The sequence below is a fragment of the Hippoglossus stenolepis genome, chromosome 22, assembly GCF_022539355.2.
Source record: "Hippoglossus stenolepis isolate QCI-W04-F060 chromosome 22, HSTE1.2, whole genome shotgun sequence".
NCBI lineage: Eukaryota > Metazoa > Chordata > Actinopteri > Pleuronectiformes > Pleuronectidae > Hippoglossus > Hippoglossus stenolepis.
The window spans coordinates 7,154,013-7,170,021 of NC_061504.1; the positions used below are offsets into that span (position 1 = coordinate 7,154,013).

At 41.7% G+C, this 16,009-nt stretch overlaps 2 protein-coding genes across 3 annotated transcripts in view; one reads left to right on the top strand and one right to left on the bottom strand.

Moving 5' to 3' along the window:
* Positions 1-1,769, bottom strand: part of cerk (ceramide kinase) — a 39,493-nt gene extending 37,724 nt beyond the window's left edge. The window contains exon 1 of the mRNA XM_035148057.2: positions 1,476-1,769. Coding sequence (XP_035003948.2) covers positions 1,476-1,623 — 148 coding nt within the window. The 5' untranslated portion in view covers positions 1,624-1,769. The remainder of the gene's footprint in view (positions 1-1,475) is intronic.
* Positions 1,770-4,234: 2,465 nt separating this feature from the next.
* tbc1d22a (TBC1 domain family, member 22a) overlaps positions 4,235-16,009 on the top strand; it is a 124,312-nt gene continuing 112,537 nt past the window's right edge. For both annotated transcript variants that reach the window (XM_035147124.2, XM_035147123.2), the window contains exons 1-5: positions 4,235-4,461; positions 4,912-4,968; positions 6,820-7,003; positions 7,711-7,978; positions 11,581-11,763. In XM_035147124.2, coding sequence (XP_035003015.2) covers positions 4,400-4,461; positions 4,912-4,968; positions 6,820-7,003; positions 7,711-7,978; positions 11,581-11,763 — 754 coding nt within the window. In that variant the 5' untranslated portion in view covers positions 4,235-4,399. The remainder of the gene's footprint in view (positions 4,462-4,911; positions 4,969-6,819; positions 7,004-7,710; positions 7,979-11,580; positions 11,764-16,009) is intronic.

Below are 16,009 nucleotides of genomic sequence, written 5' to 3' on the forward strand. Positions count from 1 at the left end.
TGTCCCTTTTTGTTATCACCACCATATACCTACTTTAACTGCGACTTTGGTTATAACTGTGTTATGCGTGATGTGCTGTGTTACTTTTTTATTTTCTTCCTTTTCTTCTGTCAGTTTGTAATCTGGCTATGCAGGAAAAAATAAACACAATTATGAGGGGGGAAAATGACATTTGACAACCATGTGCAAATAAAACTACGCCTCGATTTATGCACCATCATCTCAGTGTATTGTCACTCACACAAATAATGTGAAGGCACTTTTCAGAGTTCAACAGTCTAATTTGCTGTATCTGCACATCAGGGCTTTGGCTCCGCGGTAGAAACATAAATCACAGTGCGCTGCAGGAACATTTACCCTGGGGGGAACTTCCTGAACTTATATGTTTCAGAAGCCTTTGGTGGAAAAGCACATTGTGTCTGTGTGTGAAGTTTCCCCTCAGTTATAAGTAGCTACGAGCTGGTTTCAGATAACTGGTTTATTTAATTAGGTAGAGACATTCAAACATAACGTTCGCCTCAGCCTGTTAAAACATTTGTTGAACACAAATAGCTATCAGCTACGTAAGTAGAACGTCACATGTTGGAGCAGAAATGGAAAAACTAACAGCTTTAGGAGGCCGTGTGACACATATGTAAAACAAGTTGTGATGTTAAATAGTTACAATGCATAATAAAAGGTTAAAATAAGTATATTTTATATATATATATATATATATATATATATATATATATATATATATATATATGGTAAAGAGTTGGTACAATACACTCCAGCTTTGAGGTCAAGTCAGAGTAAACCCAGAGGTATGAATGAATGGATGTAGTATTGCATGTAAAGCTCTTTGAGATGCATTTCTTGTATGAAAGGTGCGATACAAATAAAGTATATTATTATATTATTATCATTATTAAGAGAAGAAAAATCTTATCTCCTGCATTTCCAAGTTCTACGTCAGTTTGTCTTTCTCCAACTCTCCTGGATAAATACTCCAAACTTCTAGTGACCGAGCTGAACCCAGGGGCTGCTGTTCTCACGTATTGGAGATGTTCAAAGAGCTGACTGGGGCAGAGGGCAGCTTTCATGCATGAGTCTGAGTGGGGGGGGGGAGTGAATCCACTCTTATCCTGGGAGACTTGCATCAAATGACTGTCAGCCTCTGGTAGTGCTCGCTTGTAAGAAACAGGGTCTGCTAATTGTCTCTGACTGAGAAGCCTTGCACCTATGTGACCTGCTGCTGTCAGTGAGCAGACCCCGACCACTGCTACTGCCTGACCTGACAGCTGCTGCTTCAACGCGATCCTGACAAAGACAGCTCTTATATCCACGAGCCAATGATTTACAGGGGGATCGTTCCATTCGTATGCTGTGCAACACTGTGTACACTCGAGTTGTTTAGCACGTGTTCCTGAAGTTTAGAGACACGACACAGAAGCTGTTTCGCGTGGAATCGCGACAAAAACTCAATCACTCACCGGTTCCGGATAAACTGCTGAATCCCGAGCTTCGCTTTCTGCTCCGGTCAGTGTCCTTCCAACCCAAAACACTGTTGTTCAGGGCCACCTCCACCTGCCTGTGTCCCCGGAGGAGCCTCGAACACAGTAGCCGCGGCTGCTTCTCCATTACTGCGCCCACGCGTGTTGCTCTATGGTCCGGCTCTTGTCATGTCCGCTTTGGCACGGCACGGCACGGCTCCTGGGCGCGTTGAGTGAGGTGAGGAGTCCGGTGAGTGAGCCCGAGCTGACAGGAGGAGAAGGGACCACAAACCAAGATCGTCTGTGAGCGAGATGATCCAGCACTCCAGCAGTTAAAAAAAGTAAAACCGGCCCACATCCGGCTGCATATGTATTAAAGGGCTGGGCGATATAGAAATGATATCAAGATAATAATAATAACACAGTAAATGTGCTTTACAAGTCAAAGCAATTTTATTTACAAAGCTCCTGTCATAAACAGTGCTGCACAGGGACAAGAAAAAACAACAGACACAAAATTTTAAAAAAAAGTCTGAAACCACAGTTTAAGATCATTTTCAAGCAAAATAAAAGATAAAGATTTTTAAAAAAGAGGTAGTAGAAATAAAAAGGATAAATCTATATCACGATTTAGAAATAAGTTGGGAGGTAAAATGAATGCAAATGAAGTAAAGTAAAGCAGTGATGAATGAAAAAGTTTACAACCTGCAATGGTCAATGCCAATAGCAGAGGTGAGGTTTGCAGGAGCTGAAAATAGTGTCAGAGTGATAGCTCCTGGCTCTGTGAACAGACACGTCTATCTGTAGCTGCAGGGACACGCAAACTCTGTATGACTCAGAGCTGCAGGGAAGCTGGGTGCTTCCCTGCAGGTCAACACAGTACAGGACTTATCTCAACCTGTCCTAACACTCAGACACTGATCATTATGACATGAACACAACGTGAACACAAGTTATGACTAAACTGTGTTGAAGTTGTTTGGCACCGATGTTTGTGTGTTCACCTCAAACTGTGGAAAGACACTGGGCTGATTTCAAGATAATGGAAATAATGTGTTAACAGACAATCCACTGCCTTTTTCTCAGTTTTTTACTCATAGCCTGGAGAAGTTCTCATGGGTGTGGCCTTGCGAGTGACAGTGACAAAGAGGAAGACAGTTCATGAGGAATTTAAACAGGTTTTGGTTTTAGTAAAGCTGCTTCATATGAGAAAACAAAACAGGAGGGAGTACAAACTTTTTTTAATCTTACCTGTTGGGATTTTAAACTGTGGAACCAAATCAGCAAATGACATTCAGACACAAACTTAAGTCCCTGACCTATAGTGGAGTTTCTTCGGGAAGCCATGGGTGAGGAGACATTTTCTTCAGAATTATGAATGAAGTCGTGTTCTACTGTCTCATGTTTTTATCCCACCATGACAAATCCATGCTTTATACGGAAGTCCCAAAAGACTGTATTTTTTTTTTCTTGTGGGAACAATTTACTATGTTGTGCGCATAAGATACAAAAGTTGTGCACACAGAGTTAATATCTGCGTTGTAAAGACATGACTGGACGATGCTTTAAAGACAACATTAAGTTGCGTTTATAGTTTTTAAGAGTTTGCCGGCTGCGGCTGTTTTCCTTCACAATGCAAAACAAATGTGCAAGAGCAACAAGAATTTAATAGTATGACATAAAACTGGATTGAGTTTTCTCCATGTTATATTACAAATCTGGTGGCTGTGTGCAGCTTAATAAATATCTTGTGGGCACAAGAGAAAAAAAAATCATCTTTTGGGACTTCAGGGGCTCTGTACTTTACTGTGTTAGATATGAATATAGTTTAATAAATTAACAGACCATCTAACCTGTTCTCTGGTCTACTATTTCAAAAAGGGTACACATATCCACCCCCTGTCTGCACATTTATTTAATATTTCATGATATTAATATTGCACTACATTATTGCTTCTTTGTACTACTCATGCTGGCCACACATTACAGAACCAGTTTTCTTGTGTACATACTCTCATGGTGTATACTTATGGTGTTGGTCCTTAGATCCAATATACTGCATAGTCTCCAGCTTTCTTTTCACCTGCTATTGTACAGTACACTCTGGACCATCCACCACTGTCATTAAAGTTGTACAATTCTTTGAATTATTTTTCAACGTCTTTTGTTGTTGTCCTTGTCCCTACAGCTGAATGTCTATTTCTATGTGTGGAGCTTGAGGGTAAAGTGAAACCGGAGTCAAATCATTTGTATGTGTTCACATGCTTGGCCAATAAAGCTGATTGTGATTCTAATGAAAGCTTGCATTGATAAACTGGCATAATGATGAGACAGCAATAAAAGATGTCAGTCAATGATCATCATAACATTTGTCAACACAGAACATAACATTATCTTCTCTTCTATAGACAACCATCTTTTTAAAGTTGTGTATGAATAAAAGTATATGGAAAGTATATAAATACGTGTATGCAATACCCAAACTTTAATAAAGTACAACTATCATCAGTTAATAACACTGTTATTTATTTCTTCTGTGGTCCTGATGCTGGTGGTCTCTCTCTCTCTCTCTCTCTCTCTCTCTCTCTCTCTCTCTCTCTCTCTCTCTCTCTCTCTCTCTCTCTCTCTCTCTCTCTCTTTTGATTGACCACTTCAGTTTCTCTGTCAACAAACGCACAGACGGCGGGTTGTGACGTCAGCTGCTGCCCGAGCCACCTCACCACGGAACTCACTTGTGATTGGCCCACGCGGAGCAAGCCCCGCTTCGGCCAATCACAGCCGCGCTTGCTCGCCCATCAGGCAGTGGCAACATGGCAGCTCTCTGAGTTTTGGTGAGCTGTAAATAAACACATTTCCCACGTCTCGCGGACCACGACAGCGCCCGGGTGTTTGCGCCGAGGACCGGCCGGAGCCGCGGAGGGAAGATGTCGAGTGACGGGACCAGGAAACAGTTCTGGAAGAGAAACGCAGCCAAGGTTCCTGGCAGGTGAGTGACGTGTTCCCTGCTGGCGGCTAGCTTAGCAGCAGCTAGCCTAGCTCCACTGACGCTGCCCCGTTCAGCCTTAAACGCGACTTTAACTTTCGCGGACTGTCCCGCTGTCTCCCCGCGATGTGTGCACGTCCATCGCCTCATAATGCGGTGAAGTCTGTGCTGACAGAGCCTCACAGACACGTCACACCGAGCTGCTGTTAGCCGGCTAGGTTGCTAACAGCGGCTAACGTCTAAGTCATTTACCTACAGCCAATCCACAGAGTTGTAAATAACTCTACAGTTACATTTAGTATCTAACGGTAACTATGGGTGTCAATGTTCGTCACTGTTATGCGCACTACTGCAGCTTTAATGGGTAATTGTTTGGGGCAACTTCAAGCTAGCATTGCTAACTTGACAGCTACGAGCTCATTCATTTACATTTCCTCTTCCTCACTTCCTTAGCATTCAACATGTATACGGAGCACAGCACCCCCCCTTTGACCCGCTCCTCCATGCTAAGTAAGTCCAATGCACCTCTTTGTATTTGTCAAGCATCCTGTGATTTTCGTGTGAACTTTTGCTTCCCTTAGTTTCCACGTCTCAACAGTGAGTCTCAGTTTGGAAAACTATATCTGAAACCTAATTATAGCTCTCATTCTCAACTGTTTTGTCTATTTACCTCAAATATCCTTTAAATAAAGCTTTGTTCAGATATAAAAGTGGATGAACATATCTTTTCTCATTATGGAAAATCCCATCCGATGCTTTTTCTTTTGATAATCAAACAGGTTATACCAGTGTGTATTAATTAATAGTGTTCTCTTCTTTACATGAGACCTTGATTGAGCTGCAAGTCCCTTTGTAAGAATTATCATTGTTATTATCAATATTTGGCAGATCTTAATATATTCATATTGAATGATTCTGCATCTGCCTGAAGTTCCTATGGTTCTATTTAATTTCTATTCTCTATGATAGCCCACAGTGAGATACTATTTGACAGGAGACGTTTGAGCAACAAAAGAATGCACAAATCTTAAAGGGTTGCTGCTCATTGAAAGTTGAAAAGTGCTGCCGTGGCACAGATTAATATTTTATACTTTTAGCCACACACCAATTAGGAATGTAAATCCATTATTTTGCTATTGGACAGCTGATAAAGACGTGGGCTGTGATTTCATAGGTGTGACTATAACGGCACTGTGCTTGAGAGTATGAAACTATAAATAGTTGGTAATTCTGGAAACCTTTTGTTTGAACTGCGTTTGTCACTTCTTGTTTTAGAGGAAGTGAACCTACCAGAAATTCTAGTTGGTGGACTCGCTGACAGCTGATCAGCTTCAAGTGACTCTATCATACTTTCACTCATGTTAACTTATTTAAAAGGCTTGAAATCATGCCCTGTGCAAACAGATTAGGTTACATGGAGTGAAGATTTAAGAGGTATATGTGATTTGTAAAAAAATGTATTGAGTGTAATAAGGAAAATACTGGACTTTACAGTGAGTATTACATATTAAGAACACAGAAAACTGTAGAATCTTGAAGTGGAAGGTGTGTGGAAAACATTAATTGTTCAAGCTTCCTCATTTTTTACGTCTGCTTTGGAAATATTTTGTGCTATTTTGGACTTATTTTATTTTGTTGACTGTACCTATCTTGTTCCAGTCCCCCCACGCACTCACAGATAGAAAAAGCAGCCTGTTACTCATTAAAAATCCTTTTCTTGCTTCTGTCTGATGTTTAATCATGTAGATTTCCATAGAGGGTTGAATTTAATTTGCTTGTATTTTTGTCAGGATGAAAGTTCAAGCTTTCTTTTTTCTTCCAAGTTATGATAAAAAGTTACCTAATATGGACAAGTCTCTTTATCATGGTAATCTTTATCTTTGTAAGAAATTAGCGCACCTTGGCAGTACAAAGAAAGCCACGGAGTGAAACTTTTTCTTTTGAACATGACTAGATTCCATCCTGCTTTTGATTCAAGTGTTTAAGATTAAGAGGCTCACGTACCTGAGTATTTAATTTTGAGTGTTGTGAATTACTGGCAGATTTCAGTGTTTTTATATGCAAATATTTATATATTTTCATGAGCTGAAATGGTAGTTATGTTATTTATTAATTGGTAAGCTCTTCTTTTATTCAAAGGGCTGGTATTTCTTTCCCCATCTGTCAATGCCACAATGATTAACTGTTCATCCCTACCCATTTTTTCCATTATCCTACTCACTGTGTTTATTTACTTTATCTCTCTCTTCCCTTTCTCCCCCTTCCTGCCCACACTTTCCCCTTTTCTCTCAATTCTTTTAATCGCATTCTCTTCCCCTTATCGTCTCTTTCTTCATGGCCCTCTCTCTCTCTGTTCTCCAGTCTAATTAAAGCAGCCAACAAACATCCTCCGGCCACACCAGGCAAGCCTAAGAAGGCGACCACCTTCCAGGAGTTTGAGAGCATCACAAGTGATGCTTGGGACGTTGGGGATGATGACGATGAGCTGCTGGCCATGGCTGCACAGAACCTTAACATCGAGGTGGTCATGGAGACGGCCAATAAGGTGAACAAACTCATGCAGAGGCTTGTGGATGGATACTTTTCTGTTATAAGGGTTTGGTCAAAGGACAGTCGCCATATTCACTGTACCACCCTATTTCTCCTTTCTTCTTTTCTGTCTATTAGAAGGATTTCACCAACGTCTGAACCTTTCAAACAAATTTTCTAGACAATTTTAGAACAAAACATTACAAAAAATCTTTTGTCTCATTAAAATTAAATTGCAGTTAATGGTGGTGAAGGGATGCAAAGGAACTTAAGGTGACTTTGCCCTCAAGTGTACAAGATTGTGGACTCACACACTGGCAGCAGTGTACATCACAGATATGGAGTTGTTGTTATTATAAGTTTAGTCTGCTTGGACTCTACTTTGACACATGCATAATTGGTGTTATTGTGATGTTAAGGCCACACCGACCATGTTCTTAACAAATCGGAATGTACACAGGCGTCCACATTTTTACATCATTTGGTCCTTTGCTTATTTGCAGATGTGAAGTATAATATGAGTGTTACTGTACTGTTTATTTATCTGTCTGTTCATTTTAGAGGGATTCATGCTAATGGGTTATTATTCATGTAGAAATTGGATCTTCCCTAGGTTTATACAATTTTGCAGTATGTGTCTCTTTACACTGGACATTTTTAATACTGTATTTACTGAAGATTTCAATGGCTTGAGTTCATCAGGTTTTTCTCTTAACTCTACAGGTGATTGAGAATCACAGCAAGCAACAGGAACGACAGCGGCTGGATGACTCCACAGACCTGGAACAGAGAAACGAGGACACACAGGACGAGACGGCGGAGGACGAAGAGGAGGACGAGGAGAATGAGGAGGAGGAGGAGGAGGTGGAGGAGAGAGTGGAGGAAGGCGATGTGACCAGCCCAGAGGTGTCGTTTGCCTCCCAGAGCAGCCCTTACACTGATGGTCGCCTGGTTAAATCCCACAGCGAAGCTCCAATTGGGTCACCCAAAGGTGAGTCAACACCATTGCTCAGTGTCCAAAGTTTTCTGGCTTACCTGCATACTAAACGCCGGACTGTATTTATCTGTAGTGCAACAGTGACATGGAATATTTTTGAAAAGACACCCTGAAACCTCTGTGTTACTGCCTATAACTTTTTTCTGAGCCTCAATTTAGGTTTGTTTATTATTCTCTTCTTGTTTCCTTTTAATCATATTGCAAACAGTGTGTTTTGATGCTACACATCCTGCAAAAATAAAGTTTAAAACACCATATTGACATTTAATAATCCACCATAAATAGAATACATGAGCATATACTTTTGCATGAGTTTTTATATGGCTGTATTTGATAGTGGCAGTGACAGGTTTACAGGAAATGAGGGAGAGAGACTTGAGGAAGTGCACACCGTAAACTGTCCAGATGGTCGGGATTTGAACTGGGGACCAAAGTCCTGCACGAGTCCATATTTGCAAACCCACCCGCATCCGCAAAGCTGCATACAGACCAGTTACCCGCTATTATCTCTAAGTCAAATCCGGACCAGTGTGTACCTGTTATCGTATGACCAACAACCTGCCCTGTCACCCGTGATTAAACGCGCATGCTACATACACAGTAACTCACACCAACACGGTTATTGGCTCCTTCTCCTTCTGTTTTTGTGGTTGAGTTGTTATCTTCGAAAAGTTTCTGTCAATTATCGCAGCATCTGTGCTCCTGCAGCTGTCAATGTGTTTCCATAGCGACGACGTGCCTAGCTTGCAGCTATCAAAAGCTCATACGTTGTGGCACTTTTTACAAGCAGAGAACCCATTCACCTCTCTCTTAATGTGATCTTTACTGGGAACCCATTGCCCAAGGCGCATGTGCCTATTTGCTTTGCCCAATAACCATTGGGTCATCAGGAGGTCCCTAGATGAGAATCTGAGCTTTGTTGTCCTTTTGTGTCACCACATTCAACTGATATCCTGATTCAACAGAATCATCCAGCATCCAAACAGCAGAGAAATGAGCCATGGGAATTTGACTGATGTTATCACTCTGTAGAGCTGTGTTACTGATAGACTGCCAATGTTGTGCTTTGGCTGAACTTGCTTGTGGATTTGACAGTGTACAGTTAGAGAACATGGAAATGAGTCACAAATCATTTAAGTAAAAAAATAGAAGCATGTATTTAAATGTAAACTCGGGTACGACAGCACCGTGCTCCTTCTAAACATAGAGACGGTTTTGCTGTTGCTCGGCTCATAGACTGTAACATCAGCGAGTGCAGCAGACGTCGAACGTCTGCGTGACTGTTGTCCTGTCTGGCAGGTCATCTGCTCGTCTGGCTGGGTGTCTGCTGTTTTGCCTGTTGCTGTGTGTAGATACAGATGACATAAGCAGTCTGTTGCCTTCAGGCACTTCCTCTTATCTCCTCAGATGAGACGCAGCCCAGGCTTGCATGCTCTGTCACAACACGAGCATGTCCCAAAAACACTGACGCTTATATGCAAACCTTAATACTCGGCTGGTTGGTCATTTATTTCATTGCCTTTCTTTCCAGTCTCTTCTTTTCTCATCTATTCTCGTCTTCCTTTCCCGCTTCCTCAGAATAGTGTGAACACACTTGGCCCAGTCTAATAGGATAATGGCACACAGCATGGCTTTTGTTAGTGAGGCTCCATCTACCTACCTACATACTCGTCATAGTACTGACACACACACACACACATACAGACACAGACACAGACACAGACACAGACACACGTCCTTCCTCACTTGTAATAGTTGATGTAGTGTATTGTGAGAGACGAGTGGACACAACTAACTTCCTCTGACTTTTTCTTTTACTGGACCATTGTGAATTGTGAATGTGCTGTAAAAGGGGGTAGATTTTTACAGCCATACAAAAGATTCCACAACAAAGACACTGCGGCCGCCTCTAATAATCTTTTTTAATTATTCAAAGAGCAAATAAAGTTGGGAACAGATTTGTAGCCTTTCATTTGCTCCTGTAAAAATTGAAAGGGGTTATTAAAAGGCAGCGTTCCAGTTTTATTAATTGCTATCGAGTTGATGTGACTCTATCCACACAGTAGACATGTTGTGGTTGTATGAAAAATGTTGGCAGGGTTAGTAACCCTAACCCTTTTATGGACACAAGGTTCTTTATGAAGTTTTTGTTTAGTGCTCATGTCACAAGGAACGTCCCTCTGCACACTGTCTTGTCTTTTTCTCATTTTGCACATCTGGGGGAACATGTGGCCCTCAGCAGACTGAATTAATGTGCTTCACAGAAAATGTGCAACTGCTGCCACCCTGGAGGCTTTTCACTAAACAAACCATTAACAGTAACTACATTCATTCCCACTTGGCTGGAACCATACAGTAATGTTAAAGGGCCATTGGATTCCAAGTGTAAGTGTCTGTGGTGTTATGTAGACCATGTGTTGGCCTGATTCCTACTTTTACTTTTTAGTAATACAGATTAGACTTGTAGTGAAAAGCTAGGGTTGGTACAGTTGGAAAAGCTAGCAAGAGCAGGTTACACTTAGAAAATATCCAATCGATACATCCCAACATCCTCCTATCAGCACTCTCATGAAAGCTAAGCCCCCAAAACACATGAAAGCGCATTGCCTGAAAACTGCTAGAAGCCGACCTTTCTGTGAGTCGCTCACCAACCTCGTCTCTGCTTTAGTGGTGTATGTCTCTCCTGCATGGGAGGCAGACAGGGACACCAGCCAATCATTTCATCAGTCCATGGTTATTTTAGTTCTTTATTTATTGATGGCCTGACGGCTGTTGGGACGTGAAAAGGATTTTCAACAAATACGATAAAAAGTCTTTCAGGAACAAATTAACAACCCTACCTTTTATAGCTATTGGCTCTGTGTTCCTGAATAAGCAGATCTTCAGTTTGATTTTGATAAAAGTCTAACTATCAAGTGAGTTGCTGTGCACAGCAGTTACTGATTAACTGATCCGTGTCGTGTAGTGTCACCTCACTGCTGCTCGGATTCAATTCGGGGGAATATTTCTTCTCTCTCTTTAAAAAGGGCACATTTGAAAGTGTAATAGAACAGGACGAAACACGTCCTCTAAACAGAATTAATGGATTTTTCTGTATAGAAGAAACTGGGCTCACTGATGTTACAGTGAAATAAAAGTGAGAGCATCTATATTTTCAGCAGTGTGAGGTGAAAATGAATATGTGGGCTGGGATGTGTTCCAGAAGAGATTTAAATCAAATCCTGGGGATTTGATTGGATCACTCAAAGGTCGCCATGGTTTAGTGAGTACAGAGCAATATGGAGCCGTCGAATACTTTTATCCTCCGCCCACACCTCCCCTCACCCATGTTGTCAGATCAGGAGGATGAGATTCATAAATAACAAAGTTTGTGCAGACTGAGAACCAAACCCAGACGTCGGAGCAGATTCTATAGATCATTTCTGGGACTTAACACAAAATGTCATGCATGTACTGAAATACGTTGCCTTCAATATGACAATGGACCTTTATCGTGTCCACAGGATCCTGTGCTGCATCATATAAAATCCCTGTATATGTTGTGTTTGTGGTGACGTAACCCTTCTTCCCGTCTCATGTCATTATCTGCCCACCAGATGCAGCAGGTGAAAGTGCAGGCCTCCACAGACAGCGGTCTCTGCCCCACCGGCCACCCCTCATCCCTTTAGTGGCTCGCATGGCCGACCAGAACACGTCTGGCACCCCAGTCATGACCGAGAGGGAAGCGTCCCGTCTGGACAAGTTCAAACAGTTGCTGGCCGGCCCCAACACAGATCTAGGTAAGAGATACTCATCCAACAAGTACTCCATGTTCTCCCCTGTCATCTTCTTTCATTTCCTTGCGCTCCTTCGCTTCTCACTCATCGTTTGCTCGGTCGGGCTGCCAGCTGTGCTGCGCTTTTAACGACGCTGCAAGGGAGGAAGTCGTCCCGCCATCTGGACATGCAGATTACAAGGGGAAAAATTCCACCAACAACAAAAGCAAATGACAGGCCTTTGTTCTAACCAAACGACAGGCCTTTATTGTTTATCCAACCCCAGAGACTGTTTGCTAACCACTGCTACCCCAGTGGCCATGATATCCTCGCAGACATCCCTCTTTACAGCTGACCTTTTGTCCTCTGAAACTTAACTTGTCTGCTCTGTGCCAACTTGTTGCAGCGACTTTTTTCAAGTCGATAAAACTACATCAAAGAGTAGTTTTTGAATCGAGCCACTCTGGGTGTAGAGTTTGAATGTCAAGAATCCAGCCAGTGGCCAGTGTGCAACTGACTGGCATAACGTTATGGAATGAAATACTGAAATACTGCATATGTACCTTGAAGCTGTAGTTTATCAGAAACACCTGCAGTTATGTGCAGCAGTGTTGGGCACCTGAAAAAACCTATAGACTTGGACTCCCTGAAGTGTATATATATCAAAACATTCTATTTACTTGTATACCGGTACACTGCATAATAGAACATATGAATTTGTTTTATCCTAAAAATACGATGTTTTCTTAACCTTATCTGTTATCCTAATTTATAGCAAAAAATTGTTGTCTTAATCTCATTGTATTTAATCACACCAGTCAACTTCTTTGTCAGTGCTGCCAGTGTACTGTTGTCAGAGATTATTTGTGTTATGTTAATAGACCAAATATAACTTAGCATCAGTATATTTGTAAACATTTTTGAATGCAATTCATAGGCAGCATTTTTAAATCTGTATTATTATAGTGAGTTTGTCTCGTTAACAAATGATCCGACAGAGGATGAGTGCATGTGGTGAAATTGATAGAAGTTGCTTTAATTTGTGTCTATGACCTCAGAGACTGTTTCATAAAAAATATGGGAGTGGATGAATGGAGGAGGAGGAACTGTCGAACTACGTTAAAAGCCCCTTTGGGTTCAGATCTCGTCTATGTCAAGAGAAAGAATGAATCTGATGTCCTTGGGTACTTTTTAATGCCCTGATCGTCTACTGTGTGTGTGTGTGTGTGTGTGTGTGTGTGTGTGTGTGTGTGTGTGTGTGTGTGTGTGTGTGTGTGTGTGTGTGTGTGTGTGTGTGTGTGTGTGTGTGTGTGTGTGTGTGTGTGTGTGTGTGTGTGTGTGTTGAGTCTGCCTGATAGAAGGGGAGCCTGAAGTGTGACCAGTGGAGAGAATTATGAAAGTGCTGTAGTTAGCAAGAGCATGGGTTATGTGCCTGTCTAAATACCTTAAATATGCTAAATGGAAAAAGACTGTGTCAGAGATATTTCACTGCAGAAATGACACCGCTTAAACACCGTAGCCGCCGTCCTCAAGTGGTAGCTGTGGGCCTAATTTACCACATCTAAAGGCTACCAGGCATTTATTTCAGACAGGCTAGTATTAGAGGCAAGTTTTCATCTCCTTGATTCCTGCAGTGCAGAAATGTGGTGTCACTGCTGCTGCCAATGCAAAGTAACTCATTGGCCTCCTCTTTCACAATAAGTGGTCTTCAGAGATCTTAATATCTGCACAGGAAGGCCTTTATTGTAAAAATGATGGACTCAAGCTTATACTGGATTTATGTAAGAACTGTTATTATGAAATATTTAGAGTATAGCCCAATCAATACTTGATTCTTGAAATGCCAATATCAATGGATAACCATATATCAGGTAAATTTGGTTGTTTAACAATTGTGACCAAGATATTTTACAGTTTAAAAGCAGTCAAGTCAGATCTAAAATATATCTTGAGTATTTATGCACTGATATTTCTTGTGACTTATCAGCTGACATATCCTTATAATGAAATATTAATGAAAAATATGAAAATATTGTCAGATCTATCAGTCAGGCTTTTATTTGCAGAAAATTACCTTGCGTCTTGTGCCTTACACTGAAGGCCTCCACTTCTCTCTGCAAAAGTGACCTGAAGTAATTTAGTCGTGGCGAGTAAAGACCCGACTGCAGGACTCAGTCTGCAGAACCCTGAACCTGCTGTTGCCCAAACATCTGTTTATTCAAAGTTAAGTAATGTTCAACTCATTACGCAGAAACCTGAACTGGACAGTCAGTTGTTGTGAACACGCGGTTGTTATGATTAACAGCGTTACTTAAGTTCAAGAGTCCCAGCCACCGCTGCTACAGAGCGCTGGTCACCAGTTTATTCAAGTCTAAGAATATTGAGCCTATCAACTGTCCAAAATTCAACACTGTACTTACTGGGGCCCTGAAACATACACATGCCAACTGTGAAGCTGAGATGAATGAAGATGAAAGATGAATGATCCTTGAGATACTTTAAGCCAAAGACAGAGATTTCTGAAATTAGAAAGTAGATATAAAAGTACTCCACTTTCATAATATTTTAACAATAATGATGGACAATCCAGTAGAATCACACACACACTTCTCTCCCATGAAAACCTGGCGCCTACATTACCTGCATAGCAGCTGGACTAATGACAGTCTGCTCTCAGATTCGGGGGCGGCTATGTCAGCTGTGTTTAATGTCAAGCAGAGATGAGGAGCACGTCACAGAGGTCCACTCTTTCTAACCTCACACATAGTTTTCTTTAATTTTCAAACTTGTCCCCAAACGCGCTCATGCAAGTGACATCACTTGATGCAATTCATCAGACTTTATAAATGTTGTTTTCCACATAGTAATAGTAATACTCTGCAACACCTGTACACGGACATTAGTGTGTAAAATCAGTGGGTTTCTACTTTTAATTATTAATGATCATATAAGCATTGCCTCCACTAGAACATCTTGGTGAAGGCAACCTACATACACAAATCCTGTGCCGTCAACATGGGTGGCTGATTGCTTTGCTGTTTGAATAAGTGTGCAGGTTTGCATCACTCGGAGCACTTTGCCACTGCTTTACTCGCCTCATGTAGATTACTCTTAGCATTGGCCAAGATCCTAAAATGTAAATGCAGGATTTCATTAAGTTTGAATGGCCTTAGTCAGCACAGTAATTCACCTCTGTGTTCGCGATCCCCTTGAAAACTTTTTGAGCGAAACAAACTGGTTCACAAGTCATCAGCATTAGTCAACTTTGGTTGCAGCCGCCTGAGCCAGAGTGTATCCTGTACATCAGCAGATTGTCTTGAGACGTCAGCCGCCATTAGGGCCCGCCAGGCATCACACGCCGGCTGTCTAAATTTAGTTTGGTCTATGCGCCATGATTGGATAGCCCAGAACGGGTGAGCCATGCTGCCGGCTGCTGGCAGCATGAAAGATGAACTTCATTCATGGGACATAATTAAGTGAAGGACTGTTGGGGGAGGGGCCGATGAGAGGGTGATAACGGAGGGGAGAGGGATAGGGGCAGATAAGATAAGATAAGATGAAACTTTAATGATCCCCATGGGGAAATTGGGTCATTGCAGCAGCAAAGAATGGGATATAGATGAGACTCCAAAAGGAAAAATAATGAAATATTCACCATGCGGAAGAATTCAAACCTAAGCCATATTCAGACAAAAATGTATGGACATTCGGGTCTGGAGTTTCTGCGGAGTTTGCCTTTCACATATGAACAACGCAGCTGTCGGACGTGCTCACAACAACACATAAATTGGAGTGTTAAGGTGAGAGGTGTCGCAGCAGGCAGAGGCGGGACGTAACTTCTTAGTTTCGCTGCAGAGATCACCAGCGTCAGCTCTTAACACCAGAGGTGTACTTGACATCTTCATCAGTGTTTTCTATATGTGTGGCACAGTTTTTTTTTTAAATCCTGAGATGTTTGCGTGTTAGAAACGTCCGTTCGCAGAGTTCCATGCATTTCTCAAAGTAGCTCTAGTGTATATATTTCTGGCACAAAACTGAACCATATTAATATATTCTTGTGATGATGAGTCATTTTCGAGAATGTTTCTTGGTTGGTTTAAAATACTGAGTTCATATTTCACCATCTACACATGAGCAGATTGTTGCAGTGTCCAGTTAAGAGGGCGACGACAAGATGGATTAAACTCCTCCCTGCTAAAGCGTAGGTCACTTTCCCCGCATGCTGCCTTTGACATATTCACACTCATACAAATTCCCCACACAGATCGGT